The following is a 15530-nucleotide window of genomic DNA, read 5'->3' as shown; positions in this document are numbered from 1 at the left end:
CCTTCCCCACCGGAAGAAGGGCATGTAAACGTTATGCCTGAAACTGGCGTGGCCTCATTGCTGGCAATGCGCAGGCGCATCCCGACAGATTAAATGTGGGTGGAGCTGAGAGAATGACGTTTTGGCGGGCGGGGGCAGCTACTTGGGATGGAAAGTTGCTTGGAAAAGCCTAGGAAAAAGAAAAAAAAAAAAGGAAGGTTGCGGAGAAATTGAAATGTAAGTACTGGAAGCCGTTTGAGAGCGAGCTAAATGTAGCCTCGTGTTTTCCTTGCCCGCGCGTGGAGCCGCGGCTCGGGGAGCGTGGCGCGTGGATTTCGGTGGGCGTTTTCTCGCCCGGGGAGGAGGAGGAGAAGCCGGTGAGCTGCCCCGGCCCCCGGCGAGCTGCTCCAGCCCCCGGCGAGCTGCCCCGGCCCCCCGACGAGCTGCCCCGGCCCCCCAACGAGCTGCCCCCGCCCCTGGCGAGCTGCCCCGGCCCCCCGACGAGCTGCCCCGGCCCCTGGCGAGCTGCCCCGGCCCCCGGCGAGCTGCCCCGGCCCCCGGCGAGCTGCCCCGGCCTCGGACGAGCTGCCCCGGCCCCCGGCGAGCTGCCCCGGCCTCGGGCGAGCTGCCCCGGCCTCGGGCGAGCTGCCCCGGCCCCCGGCGAGCTGCCCCGCGGGCGGCCAGTGTGGTGAGGACGGCGTGCTGGACCCAGGTCCGGGCTGACCTCAGCTCATCCCGGCTGCTGGCTCATGCGTATAGGGTCTCCCCTCCCTTCCCCTCTTCCCCCTCCATCTGATCTCATTAGGCTTTACGTTTCAAGACGCAGGGATCAGGTGTGTATTATTTCATGTCTAACTATGTAGGTGTTAGGGATAAAAAAAAAAACCAGTTGTATTTTGCGGGAAAAAGGAAAACACCCAGTTTGTTGTAGCCTAGTCCCTACGCACCTCTCTAGTGCCATCTCTGCAGTTCCCTTTGAAACTTTTCATCCCAGCGTTGCAGATACCCCTGCTTTGACTTAACGCGCACCGCTCTGATGCGGTCAGCATCACTTTTTTTTTTTTTGCCTGGAAGCTCATATAAATCTAGCAGGACAGGGCTGAGGTCTCTCCAATCTTGTCCCCGTCACATGGCATTGTAATTAACTGCGAACATTGGTGTACATGCAAATCCCCCCCACCCCCCGTAAGCTTCAGTAGGCGCCACTTCTAGATGGTGCGTGGCAGTTTATTGAATAGCAATAAGATCTCCTTGCAAAATGAGGCTGCATAAACTAGAACCGCTAGGGGACATCAGTATCCTGGTTCCACTTTTGCAAGCTCAGTAATCCTCCGCGGGAGCATCTGGTTGCTCTTTATCGGGGTGACCAGACTCCCGGCTGAGTAGAGCCTCGCCCAGTGCGTGGGTGTTTCTCCCCTTGCGGCTCTTGGTCCCCCGGTTCTGGGATCCAGTGGGAAGGGTCTGAGTCGCCTCCACCCGGGCGGCCTCCGGGGCGGCAGGGGGCGCCCTGGCCGGGCGGCGCGGGGCGGGCGGAGGGGCCGGGCCGAGAGGCGGAGTCCGGGCCGGGTTGCCGCTGGTGACCGTGTCCCCGCGCCGCGAGGCCGCCGCCGCTCTCGGGACCGCGCGTTTCCCTGGCCGGGGGCTTGCTGCTGCGAGGAGGGCAGCGGGCCGCAGGTGGGCAGCCTGCGTGGGGTGCGGGTGTCAGGGCTGCATTCGCGGGCCCGTTGGACGAGGCGCGCTGCCGGGGTTACAGGGTTCCCTGCCCGTGGGGTCTCCCGGAGGCGGGAGTGGGGTCTCCGGGTCGGGTTCTCGGGGCGCTGCCTGGGGTGCAGGGACGGGACTTGTGGGCCGGCGGCGCTCCGGGGACGCGGGCGGGCCTCCCGAGCCGCCGCCGCTGCCTCGGTCTCCTCGGAAGTTGTGGCGAGCCGGTTGCCTGACAACGGCTGGACGCTTCCCGGCCAGGTACCCCGGGCGCCCGGCTCCCCCGGGCCTGCACTCCCCCAAGGCCGGGCTGCGTCCCCCTGCGCCTGGGTAATGCTTAACTTGGGAGTGCTTGCAGCGATTTGCTTTTCAAGTGGAATTGTTTAATCTTTATCTCGGCGCTATGAGATCAGTGCTGTTAATCCTGTTTTCCTTGAGCTTGAGCCTTTTCCTGATTTTCCGATTTTAGGATGATTGTTTGGAGTTTAAAACCAGTAGTGTGCAGTGAACGTTAGGACTGTTTCATCGTTTGAGAGAGGTTGGCTCTCCAGAGTATAGGAGTAAGAAGCTTAATTAGGCTTTGAGGGAAGGCTGGATTCTGAAGTGAGCCGCCATCTAGTTTCCAAGCACCTGAGAAGGTTCAGGGCCCTACAAGCGACCAGTAGGAGTTTATGAATGCCAGTTAAACCCCTGGGAGGTTGTAGTTTATAGCAAAGAGTGGCTTGTCGTCTTGTCAAGCAAAAAAAAAAAAATCCCACGGAAGCAAGCAAAATGCTTTCTTTCTATTATTCTATTTCCTAGAATCACTTTTTTGCTTTCTCATCAAATACCTATGGGAATATTCCTCCAGGAAGAAGTTTTGGGTTTCTAGCAGCACCATTGATCCAGGAGCAGTTGCTGTATTTAGGCAAAATATACCAAAACAGGACACTATCAGAAGTTTTTTTTTTTTTTAAATTTAATTTTAAGACAAATGCTACTGCAGTGTATTTGAACAGATTTCAGAGTATTCTTTCAATAGCTAACTATAATTTTGATATGTTTTCCTGAGTAGTAGACAAAGGTGTGTTGAAGAAATTTGTTTGCATTTTGGCAATACCCAGAAGGTATCTCATGTGTATTTGTATGCTGCTTCCTAAGTCACCGTTGACTATATCTTCTATATCTTGTGTAGTTTTTTGTTGAACTGTTTAGTTGGCAGAGCAATGGAGGGAGAAGGAGCGTTCCTTCATCTGCTGATTCACGCACCGAAAAGCCCACAGGTGCCGTGGGGGGTGGAGGCTGCGAGCTTTGAACTCCCAGCATGGAGGGCAGCTGTCTCCTACTGCCTCTCAGGCTGTGTTAACAGAACTGTGGCCCCACCTGAGCCACAGCTTAGTCCCAGGCACTCCGAGGAGCTGCAAGCAAGATTGTAACTGCCAGGTCACCTGTGCGCTCCTTAATGATTATCGTAATCACTGGTAAATCTGGGTCCCCTGGGTGTTGAGTTTCAGATGTATTTAATGAAAAGACATATTTTTTTCTTTCTTGTATCCCATATGGGCATTCTTAGTAGCTGCTGAGAGACTTGAAAAGATTTTCTGTATTTATTCATTCAGTTTATCCTGTCTTCTGACTTCTCTGCCCGCCAAAAGCGGGCAGGGTATCTGTGGGTATTTGCATCTACCCTTGGGAATAAATTGCTGTTATTGGCGTCAGAAACCTTGTACTGGTTGCCTCATCCCTCCCCTGTCTTCTAAGGCTCTTTCCCAGGACTATATATTATATATCTGACTTCTTAATTTGTTTCTGTTCTGATCTAGGGTCCCTTTCTCCAGATAGCCTCTTCTCTCAGTTTTAATGACTTCTAAAAATATCGTTACTTGATAAGTGTGTGCTCACAGGAACACAGATCTTCTGTGTTGGTTCACTTACCAAGTATCTGCAACAGCTGGGGTGGGCCTTGTTAGAGCTGGGCCCCTGGGACTCGGTCTGTGTCTTCCATGTTGATGACAAGGACTTCTTGAACCTTCATCTGCTGCGTTGTGCACTAGCAGGAAACAGGCTTTGAGCCCAAACCCTGTAATATGGGCTGCAGCTGTCCTAAGCAGCATGTTAGCTGCTACACCAAGATGCCTGCTTCCTTAGTGACTTTTAATCCCTGTTCAATCTTTATATCCTGGGATTGGTGTGATGGCTTACCTGGCTAATCTGCACGCGCTGGCATCCCATATGGGTGACAGTTCTTGTCTTGGCTATTTGCAGTTTTGGCTCAGTTCTCGGTCTATGGCCTGGGAAATCAGTGGGGGAATGTCCCAAGACTTTGGGACCCTGTATCTGTGTGGGAAACCTGGAAGAGTCTCTTGGCTTCAGACAGCTCAGATCCAGCCACTGCAGCTTTTTGGGGAGTGAACCAAATGGAAACTGGAAAAAGATGGAAAATCTTTCTCTCCTTCTTTCTGTAAATCTGTCCAATAAAAATAAACTAAAAAAAAATTTTAAATTAAAAGATATTTTCATATCCTTCTTAGGTTTTGTTTGGAATTCTGGATATTCAAATCACTTTTTCTTTCTCACATTCAGCTCCTAAAAACCCGTTCTAACTAGATCTGGAGGCGAAGGTCATCTTCTCTGTGCTTTTTGAGTATCTAGCATGGTGTTCTGTTTGAGAGAGGAAACATTTTCCTTCTCATGCTTCTGTGGTGCGGAATAAATTTACACTCAGGGAAAAGCATGGGAGCAACATTGCTTTGTGATTTATAAACATGGGAGAGAATCACTCATATTCACCATTTAGGTCCTTTTTGCTTTCTGAATTTGTAAACACTGTATGTTGTGATCTGCTCACAGTTACAAATATATGTTAAGTGTAAAGGACCCAAGAGATATTGGTTGGCATTATGCTAAGAGTCAGTTGTTACCTGTGTTGTGGTATAGTGTGTAAAGCTGCTACCTGCGCTGCTGGCATCTTTCTGTGAGGGTCCTGCCTGATCCACTTCAGATCCAGCTCCTTGGAAAAAGGAGTGGAAGATGGACCAAGTGCCTGATCCCCCTCTGCCGGTGTAGGGATAACTCCCGGCTCCTGGTTTAGGTTTGGCTCAGTCCTAGACTTTGTGGGCAGTTTGAGTGAACCAGCAAATGGATCTCTTGTCTTTCCCTCTTTGGGTCTGGAACTTTCTTTCAAATGAATACTTTGTTTTAGAGTCAGTTATTGGTGATCTACATCCCATCATGCTGAAGTCTGCAGGCTTTCTTGTTAAAAGGTACATGTTTACATATACAAAGACTGAAAACACAATACTTGGTAAAATGCCTAATTTGTTAGTTTCTGGGTGTCAGGTTCTGTTTTATGCCTTTTATATAAATTATTGTAACCCATTGTACAGATGGGGAATATGCGGCGTAGAAAGAGGATGACAGACATTTGCTGTCAGTCGGCCAGTGATGGAGATGGGTTTCAAATCCAGCTTTTCCAGTTACCTTCTACAATTTGCGTATACAGCTGTTGGGGGGAAGAACTTGTTAATATAATGTCCTGAAAAATGTTATAATTTTACCTTGTAGAGTTTTAGGAAGATGAACAATCCTATTTACGTTTCAACTGATTTGTGTGCAACTTATGGCTTTATGTTGAAAATTTCATTGTAAGCAGGGCATACCCAGCAACCCAGCCCCTTAAACAATAACTATTTCTTGAACAACTTGTTAATTTCATCATGTTTTGTATTTAGGAGTTTTACATTTTAGGAGTTTAGGGATGAGAAAGAGAAAAATTGCTGTGACAGCTAGAAGTTGGCCTAAGTGTTGCTAGGCACTGACTTGGCATTACAGTAACTTGGTGTTCTCTTGAAAATAAACATTTATATAGAAAGAAGAGCAACATGAGGACAAGGCCACTCTGTGTCTGTGATTGGTCATCAAACACAGACAAAACATAATTGTTGTCCAAGCTACAAAATACCAAACATCTTTTTTCAGCTGATGATATTGACAACTGTTGCTTTACCAGTTGCAGCTTAAGCTTCATACTGTAGCTTAAGCTTTATTAAATTGTCCAATCACATAATTACCCTAGCTTCCTGATAGCATTCAGTCCTGAGCAAAAATCTACTTAATTTTTTTTTAGGTGTTTACATAGTTGATTAAGGAAGGATCTAGGGTTAGAGAGAAGTGGGTGTGATCATTGTTTCCAAGCTCTGTATTTCTTCAACCCATTTCTGTGGGGAGGGGAGAGATAAGGGGAAAGGCCATACCTAACCTCCCTACTTTCCCAGTACCCAAGGATGGGGAAGGGCCACCCAATATCAACCCAGGGTCACCATGGCGCATGTTGTGAAGGTTCTGCCCAGGTGGATGCGATAGTTTAAAAATACTGTTGATCTTGCTGGTCTATGGATGAGAAATCCCTTCCAATGTCCATTTTATGACACCATGGACCTTATGGTCTCCATTTGCGCAGATATTTGCTGTCATGGTTTGGCTGGGGTGATTTGTTTTGAACAAAACAATATGTTTTGTTCTCCATTCTCTGCTGTGGTACCAGATGCCCTCTGCAGGCCCCAATAAGCTACTATGTCTCCATGTGCATTGTGGTCTGTTGTCTAGAACTATATCTTCTACATTGTGGAGGACCAGTCCTCTTAGGTGGGATCATGGACCTGAGCCAGGTGACCTGGACCATGCTGGCTCCTCCACCCCTGGGTCTCACAGATCCAGCACCCACTGCAAGGCGTGCCCAAGGATCTGGGTCAGGAGACCTGCGGGATCCCCCCACCCTCAGGGCCCATGGACCTGACTCCCACCATGCAAATGGGCTCCGTGATCTGGACTAGGAGACCTAGGCCCCCCACCTCTGAGGCTGAAGCATCTAACATTCACCGCACAGGTGGGCCCAAGTACTTGGGCCAGGAGACCCAGGTCCCATTGGAACCTCTAACTCTGGGGCTCATGTACCCGACTGCCTCTATGTAGGGCCCTAGGACCTGTACTATAATTACTTTGACTTCCTGATAGCATTCAATCCTGAGCAAAATTCTACTCTGCTTAAAAATGGGTTTATTTTCATTGGAAAGACAGATTTACAGAGGGAAAGAAAGACAAAAATCTTCCTTCTGCTGATTCACTCTCCAAACGGTTGCAGCGACTAGAATCACTGGAACTGAGCTGATCCAAAGCCAGGAGCCAGGAGCTACTGCTTGGCCTCCCACACAGGTACAGGGTCCCAAGGCTTTGGGTCGTCCTCTGTTGCTTTCCCAAGCTGGAATTGGGTAGCTGGATGGGAGGTGGAACAGCTTGGGCATAAACTGGCACCATATGGGTTGCTGGCACTAGTAAGGTAAGAAGTTTGCCATTGAGCCATCACATCAGGCCCCAAATTCTAATTTATTAAGGGTTGTCCCAAGTCATCTAACACAAGAGTACAGATCACCCAATCATGTACATCTTTTCTAACATTTTCTCTGTGGTATGTGTTCTCAGTGCATCCCTCAATGCAGTGAGTGCTAAATCCAACTTGTTTAGTGTTTCTACTGGTTGTTGATTGGAGATTATTAGCAAGAGGAAGTTTATTAGTGGCTTTCAAGCTAGGAACCTAATGCAAGTCTCTCACATGGGTGTCAGAAACCCCGTCTGCTTCTGGACCCTGGAATGGGGAGGGGAGCTAGGACTCTATGGGATTTCAGTGTCTCAAGTAGTATATTGATACTGTGTGAAACGCCCGTCCTGAATTCAAGTGTTATCAGAATAGGACACACTTAGATGTGATGAAAGCATTTGTCTCTGGGGCTGGCGTTGTGGTGTCCTACGCGCACCTGCGCGCCAACGTTCCTTGTGGGCACTGGTCTGAGTTCCTGTCTTCCATTCAGCTTTCTGCTGTTGGGCCAGGGAAAGCCCAGGAAGTCAGCCCAAGTGCTTGGGCTCCTGCACCCACGTGGGAGATCTAAAAGAAGCTCCTGGCTTCACACTGGCCCAGCACTTGCTGTCACAGTCATTGGAGAGTGAACCAGTGGGTGGATGATATCTCTCTGTCTCTCCCTCTGACTCTGCCTTTCAAGTAAAAATAAATAAATCCTTAAAAAAATAATCTGTGTCTGATAAATAATACATTTTGGCAGATACTATTTTGTCACTTCTATTGCTTAGAATGTTTTATTACCATGGTTATAGTTAATACTTCTGGAGTTATGATAACTGATGCTAAATTTTGGTATTAAAGAGAAATGCAAGTATCTACATGTAAGAGTGAATGCTGTGAGAATCTGGCTAACATTTAAATGGACATGTTGATGACTGCTACTTCAGTGTAAAAGAGGCTCTATTTAATTTTAAAGGATTTATCTATTTATCTGAAAGTCAGAGTTAGAGACACAGAAAGAGATCTTCTGTTGTTTGGTTCACTTTCCAAATGGTCACAGTGACTCAGTCTGCACTAGGAACTTCATTCAGGCCTGTCAAGTAGGGTGGCAGGGGCCAAAGCATCTGGGCTGTGTTTTGCTACTTTTCCTGGGAGCTGGATTGAAGGTGGAGGAGCATGTTACCCCTATGGACTGCTGGCTTCACAGCCAGAGACTCAACCCGTGGTCACACAGTCCTGGCTCCTAGAAGCAGCTTCTTAAGGTTGTTTATTTGTTGTTTGCCTTTTTTTCTTTTTTTAATATAAGACTAATGACATTTTTGCTAAAATTCTGTGTAAAATCCTGTAGTTAAAATATTTGCATTTTTTATTTCTATCAGAAATAAAACTTTTAGGGAAACTATTTTAAGTGATTTTTTTAAACTTGTAGGACTGCTCTGAATTTTCACTACCATTTATGATAATTGAAAAATTAAAAATGGCAAATATATTTTATTGGTTTGGAATATGTTTTGCTAATGTGATAGTTTAAGATTTATTTATCTTGGGCCTGGCGCGGTGGCGCAAGTGGTTAAAGGTCCTCGCCTTGCACCCCCGGGATCCCATATGGGCACCGGTTCTAATCCCGGCAACCCCGCTTCCCTTCCAGCTCCCTGCCTGTGGCCCGGGAAAGCAGTCGAGGACGGCCCAAAGCTTTGGGACCCTGCACCCGCGTGGGAGACCCGGAAGAGGCTCCTGGCTTCGGATCGGCATAGTATCGACCTCTTGCGCTCACTTGGGGAGTGAATCATGGGACGGAAGATCTTCCTCTCTGTCTGTCCTCTCTGTATATCCGCCTTTCCAATAAAAAAAAAATAATAAAAAAAGAGATTTATTTATCTTTACTGGAAAGGCAGATCAGATTTACGGAGAGAAAGACAGATGGAAAGATCTTCCATCTCCCCAAATTGCCACAATGGCGGGAGCCGAGCTGATCCGGAAGCTAGGTTCCTGGAGCTTCTTCCTGGTCTCCACGTGGGTTTGAGGAACCCAGACATGAGCTATGGTTTGTTCCTTATCAGAATGTCCATCAGCAGGAAATTGAAGTTGTGTTCAGCTAGGACTTGAATCTAGGCACTCTTACAGGGATGTGAGCATCTTAATTGCTGGACCAACATCTACCCACTTTTTTTTTTTAGATTTTTTTTTTTAAAGATTTGTTTTAGGGAAACTCCATCTGCCGGTTCACTCTTTTTTTTTTTTTTAAGATTTATTTATTTTTATTACAAAGTCAGATATACATAGAGGAGGAGAGACAGAAAGATCTTCCATCTGATGATTCACTTCCCAAGTGAGTGCAGCAGCCGGTTCTTCGCCGATCCGAAGCCAGGAACCAGGAACCTCTTCTGGGTCTCCCATGTGGGTGCAGGGTCCCAAGTCTTAGGGCCGTCCTCTGCTGCTCCCCAGGGCCACAAGCAACACTGGCTGGGAAGTGCAGCAGCCAGTGCGCCAAGCAGTGCCCACGTGGGATATTGTGGCGGATTCGCCAGTTGAGCCAACATGCCGGCCCACCTAGGCACCGCAGCAGTGGAAGTAAGGGGTCCCTGCCCCAGGTTAGGTTTCTTAGATGACTTCGCAACTGGACTTCTAGACTCCAACCCTGGCCTCAAAGAAAACCACAAAATATGTAGTCTGATCTTGGAGTGCATGTATTGGGACTGGGCGCTCTGTTGCTGATGGAGTAGACATCATGGAGTAGTCGGTGGAGTAGACATGCTCAGATGTACGTAGGGGAAGTGGGAGTAGCTCATCTAGACAGGCAGGTGATGTCTACCGCCTCATCAGGTTAGGAAGCAGAACACAGGCTGCACGGTTCACCAAGCTGTGCAAGTGACTGATTCTGTGCTGTGGATGCATTGAATGGACCAATAGACCTTGGGAAGATTTTTTCAACCCTGGTGCAGTGAAGTTGACAATGTCTCAGAACTATTAAAATCATTCAGGTACATTCTTGGAACATTCTTCTCCACATTGAAATCTGTAAAGTGTCATTAAATTACCGTCCCTTATCCCTGTTTTGCTAATGTAGTTGACAGCAGAGTGGTGCCCTCTCTTTCCCTCCTCCTTGCAGACACTGGAGAAGAAAATGATGAAACGTTTATGCCACCCAGCTTTCTCCAAACCCTGTCCCTCCCCACCCTAATCAGGGGCCTACATATGTATGCATCCTTCTCAACTGTAATCAGTATTAAGGGATTAAATTGGGCCAACACAGTAGCCTAGCAGCTAAAAGTCGTTTCCTTGCACATGCCGGGATTCCATTTGGGTGCTGGTTCTAATCCTGGTGGCCCTGCTTCCATCCAGTTCCCCGTTTGTGGCCTGGGAAAGCAGTCGAAATGCCTTGGGAGCGTGGGAGACCTGGAAGATGCTCCTGGCTCCGCGCTTTGGGTTGGTGCAGCTCCCCCTGTTGTGGCCGCTTGGGGATTGAATCATCTAAAGGAAGGTCTGCCCGTCTACTTTCTCTGTATATCTGTCTTTCCAATAATAAAATAAAATGAATCTTAAAAAAAATACTGTATATTAAAACAGTTTTAAAAAATGACCTAATTCCTAGAAAATACACACTAAAAATAAGGAGGCAGAAGGTTACAATATATGTAATTCTCTTTAATAATTAAAATTGTGGGTCTGTGGAAAATGGCCTTGTACTTACAAGGAATAAGGGAAGCGGTGGTAAAAGTACTAAGAATACGAATTAGCAAAGACTGCATAAATGTTTTTGTAACTTTATGAATTAGAAAGCATCTCCAAATAGTGTTTGGTTTTTTAGTTTCTGTGTGGTTTTCTTTTTTTCCTTAAAGCAGGTGCTTGAAGAATTCAAAACTTTATTGCTTTTGCTTTTCTTTTGGGTTGTGTGTGATTGGTAGTTTTTTTTTTTTCTTGTTTTTTTTTAAAGATTTTTTTTTTTTTTTTTTTATTGCAAAGTCAGGTATACAGAGAGGAGGAGACAGAGAAGAAGATCTTCCATTCAATGATTCACTCCCCAGGTGACTATAACGGCCAGAGCTGAGTTGATCCAAAGCTAGGAATCAGGAGCTGCTTCTGGGTTTCATACATGGGTACAGGGTCCTAAGGCTTTAGGCCATCTCTACTGCTTTCCCAGGCCACAAGTACGGAGCTGGATGGGAAGTGGGTCTGCAGGGATTAGAACAGGCTATTGTATGGGATCCCAGCGTGTGCTAGGCGGGGACTTTAGCCACTAGGCTACCATGCTAGACCCTCTCTTGAGATTTTTAAACTTTGTTGTAAATTTTAGAGCAGACTTTAGGAAGCAGGCAGGCAGTTCATATATATTTTTTTAAGTATTCACAAGATTAATTAATTTTGAAAGAGTTACAGAGGAAGAGATGGAAAGATAGGGAGAGAAAAAGAAAGCAAGAGCTATCACATGTTGGTTCATTCCCCAGATGGCTACAGTGCTTGACTTGGTGCAGGTCAAAGCCAGGAGATTGATTGAGTCTGCCACGTGGGTGGCAGAGGCTCCAATGGCATTGGCCCTCTAGTACTGCTTTTCCCATACCATTATCAGGGAACCTGATTAGAAGGTGGAGCATCTGGGACCTGAACCAGAGTAGGCAGATGACAGCTTGACCACAATGCCACAACACCTGCTGCAGGCACACACACCATTGATTAAGTATAATTAGTTTTGAAATTCTCAGCTTGATAGGTGAGATTAAGTAGGTTAAGATGCGTGTTAAGAATTTGACCAAAAATACTGAAGTACAGTTGTGTTCACTGAAGAATTATTTTTTCCTTTAGAATTTACAAAATGGCTGATAAGCTGGATGAATTTATTGAAGAGCGAAAAGCCAAATTGGCCAAAGACAGAGCTGAGTTGGAACGTGATCCACCTTATATGGAAATGAAGGTAAAGTTCCTGATTTTCTTCTAACACGTTTTATTACATTATCTCTGAAAATCACTCCTGTATAAATGCAAATGATCCTGTTCTGTGAGTGAGAATGTTTTTAAAAGACTTACTCTAGTACAAAGATCTGGAATATAAAGCAAAATATCAAGTGTTCATGTTGTATTAAACATTTGAGTTATTTAAAATTCTACAGGGTTGAATTTGAGTTGTTTATTCTTTTAAAATGTGAATTTGTTAAAAATGATTGTCATAGGTTTCGTATGTGTAAGGTGTTGTGTGTCAGTGTGTCTCTGCCATATGGTCCGTCATAATGAGAATAACCATATGTGTTGGTTTTCTCAAGACAGTCTGTTTTAGCTGTTGTCTCAGTGTTTTCATCTAGTTTATTAGCATTTGTCCTGGGCAGATTTATCCCAGTGGAGAAGATAAATGATGTCACCTTAAATATAAAGTTATTTTACTTGCATAGCTAGTGTTGAGTGTAAACTTCATGGCATGATCTTAAGTTATGTTTCCTTGTGAACTGTGGGGTAACTGCAGTTACTGTAATTTTCCAGATGAATGAACTAAGGCATGAGAAAGTCAAGTGTTGAGCCCAAGTTGGACAAACTGGTCTTTGATCCTTGGCGTTCTGATGTGATTCCAGTGCTTTTTCTGAATTACTGGTCTAGGTTACCTTCCTGGGTAACCAAGGACTTGGCATGTGTCTTCTTTTTACCATAATCTTATGAAGTAGGTAGAATTTTTTTGTTTCACAGGTCAGGAAAATGAGACTCAAATGAATTTAAGTAATTTAATGTCCATGTAATGGTAGATTTAAAAGTGGAACCTCTATCCAGTTCCACCAGTTCCAAAGTCTGTGCTATTAGTTACTGCTAATGTGCCAGTTTACACTGTTTGGAGTTATGTAGACGGCAGAACATAAATTGAATAAAGCTTAATATCATTACTTTTCATTTTAATTATTTTGAGAGAGTGATAGAGAGATGCCGGGATATTTCATGTGCTGGTTCCTTCCCCCAAAAAGTCTGCAATTGCCCCTAGCTAGGCCAGAGCACCTCTGTGGGTTGCAGTGGCCTAAGCGCTAGAAACATCGCCTGCTGCTTTCCCAGGTACATTAGGAAACTGGATCAGAATTGGAGCAGCTAGGACTCAAATTGCCACTCATGTGGGATGCTTGCATAGAAAGTGGTAGTCACAACTCCTATTATCTCTCGCTTTAAATAGCGATCTCTAGACTTGCTCTATACTTCATACCTTGCTCTATTTTTTCTTCATAATCCTTGAATGTCATATTTTACATATTACATAATCTAGTTATGTTTATTACTTGTTTCTCCAGTAGTTTATAAACTCCGTGATAGCAGAAATTTTTATTTTTAAAACATTCATATTTTTGTAATGCCTAAAAATGGTGTCTGATACTTGTTAGAAACTCAATGAACAATTGGTAAGTGAATTTTAGAGTAGTTATAGTGTTTAAATACCTTTGTTTAATTCCTCAGCACATGAATTTCTTCTGATGTACCATATAATTTTGTCAAGATTTTTGGGTAAAAATTTTGAGACGGATTATATATTTTGTGGTTTTTCTTACCTGTACTCTTGTAAAATTATGTCTCTTACAGGGAAAGACATCAGAGAAGCTTTCTGAAAACAGTAAAATATTAATCTCCATGGCTAAGGAAAACATACCACCAAATAGTCAACAAACCAAGGGTTCCTTAGGTACGTCACTATAGTTGCTAAACTGATTTTGAGATATTTCTTAATAGGCTGTTGTGAAAGAGACTTATCTGTCAGAAAAATATTTCTTTAGAATCCCAACAACTTTCCTTCTTGGAACTAATTAAATGTGCTAGATTTAAGATACAACTTTTGGGAACCTCATCCTGTTATATGCTACTGCTTTGACTGTTTTGGTTACAGTTGGTGACAGTCATAGCTACGTATATAAGATAGCTAAGAATTGTGCATGTGTGTATGAGAGAGTGAGAGGAGAAAAATATTTGTTGAATGAAAATGGTGAATTTGCTTTGTTTAAAAATCAAGGAAATTAAAGTATGAACATGTGATACTTGGTTGAAGACTGTCTTAGTTATTGATGACCATATTACAATTGTAATTGTATGGTTTGATTTGAAAATTTTTAATGCTTCTTAAAAAATTTTTTAGATGATTTCATAGTTGATCAGGGTGGGAAAGATCCAGGGTTAGGGAAAAGGGGTGTGATCATTGTTGCCAAACTTTCTATTTCTTCCCATTTCTTGGGGGAGGGGGAGAAGCTGTACCTAGCCTTCCAACCACCCCCGTACCCAGGGTGGGGGAAACACCCCCCATATAAACCCAGGGTCCTGATGTGACATGTATGTTGAGGGTTTTGCCCAGGTAGATGTGATAGTTCTGAAATGCTGTCTATATCATCAATCTGTAGATGAGGAATCTCTTCCATTGTCCATTGGCTGTGTCAACCTTACAGTCTCCATTCGTTGAGATATTTGCTGTCAGCATTTGGCTGGGATAGTTGTCCAGTATGTTCTGTTCTCCATTTTCTGCTATGGTACCAGATATGCTCTTTAGGCCCCAAAGGATTGCCATATCCTCCGTGTGCACCAAGACCTGCTGTTTACCACTCTGTCCTTTACACTGAGGAGGATTAGTTCTCACAGGTGGGCTCATGCACCCGGGTCAGGCGACTTGCCAGCCTTCCCAGTCCCTGGATCCCACAGACTTGGCATGCACTGCATAGGCAGGCCCAAGGCCCAGGGCCAGGTCACCTGAGCCCCACCGCCCCCCTCCCCAGCTGGGGCTCATGGATCCAGCACCCACCTCGCAGGTGGGCCAGAGGTCCCGGGTCAGATGACCCAGGCCCCACGAGAACCCCCATCCCTGTGGCTCGTGAACCAACACCCACTGTGTAGGTGGTCTCAAGGGCCTGGGCCAGGTGATCTGGGCCCTGTTGGAGCCCCCACCCCTGAAGTTCATGGCCCCAGCACCTAGCGCACAGGTGGGCTCAAGGACCTGGGCTAGGTGATTTGCGCTGGCTTAAGGATCCAGCGTCCATCTTGCAGGTGGGCCAAAGGTCCTAGATCACGCAGGTCCTGCCACGTGCCTCAGCCCTGGAACTCAAGGACCCAACACCCACTGTGCAGGTGGGCCCAAGGATCCAGGCAAGGTGACCCGGGTCCCATCAGACACCCTCCCTCTGGGGCTTATGGATTCAGCACCCACCTTGGAGGCCGGCCAGAGGACCCAGGACATACGACCTGGGCTCCACTGGAGCCCCTACTCCTGGGACTCACTGACCCAGCTCCTCCCTCATAGTCAGGCTGAAGATCCCACAGATCCTCCATCCCCTGGATCTCATGGAAGCCGGCACCTACTGTCCCCAGACTGGCATTGCTTGCCTCACCTTGGCATCCACTGGCAGGTGCTTCAGCCTGGCTCAGTCTAGCCTGCTCCTAGTTCCAGCTGACCTGTTTCCTGCTGCACCCCAACCTGGTTCTCAGATGTGCCAGTGGGTGTTATGAACTGGCCTAGCCTGGCCTGCCCCCAGACCTGACCCACATGACGCCAGTAGGAACTGTAACCTGGCTTGATTTGGGC

General features: G+C 46.1%; 1 protein-coding gene across 1 annotated transcript in view; it reads left to right on the top strand.

The window, feature by feature from the left end:
* The first annotated feature begins 96 nt into the window (after positions 1-96).
* CSPP1 (centrosome and spindle pole associated protein 1) overlaps positions 97-15530 on the top strand; it is a 118618-nt gene continuing 103184 nt past the window's right edge. Inside the window, exons 1-3 of the mRNA XM_040994721.1 lie at positions 97-216; positions 11813-11921; positions 13553-13652. Of these exons, the coding sequence (XP_040850655.1) occupies positions 11823-11921; positions 13553-13652 (199 nt within the window). The 5' untranslated portion in view covers positions 97-216; positions 11813-11822. The remainder of the gene's footprint in view (positions 217-11812; positions 11922-13552; positions 13653-15530) is intronic.

This window comes from Ochotona curzoniae, unplaced genomic scaffold (genome assembly GCF_017591425.1).
Source record: "Ochotona curzoniae isolate NIBS_2020 unplaced genomic scaffold, NIBS_Ocur_1.0 contig_1071, whole genome shotgun sequence".
NCBI lineage: Eukaryota > Metazoa > Chordata > Mammalia > Lagomorpha > Ochotonidae > Ochotona > Ochotona curzoniae.
This window is presented reverse-complemented; position numbering and strand designations above follow the sequence as displayed.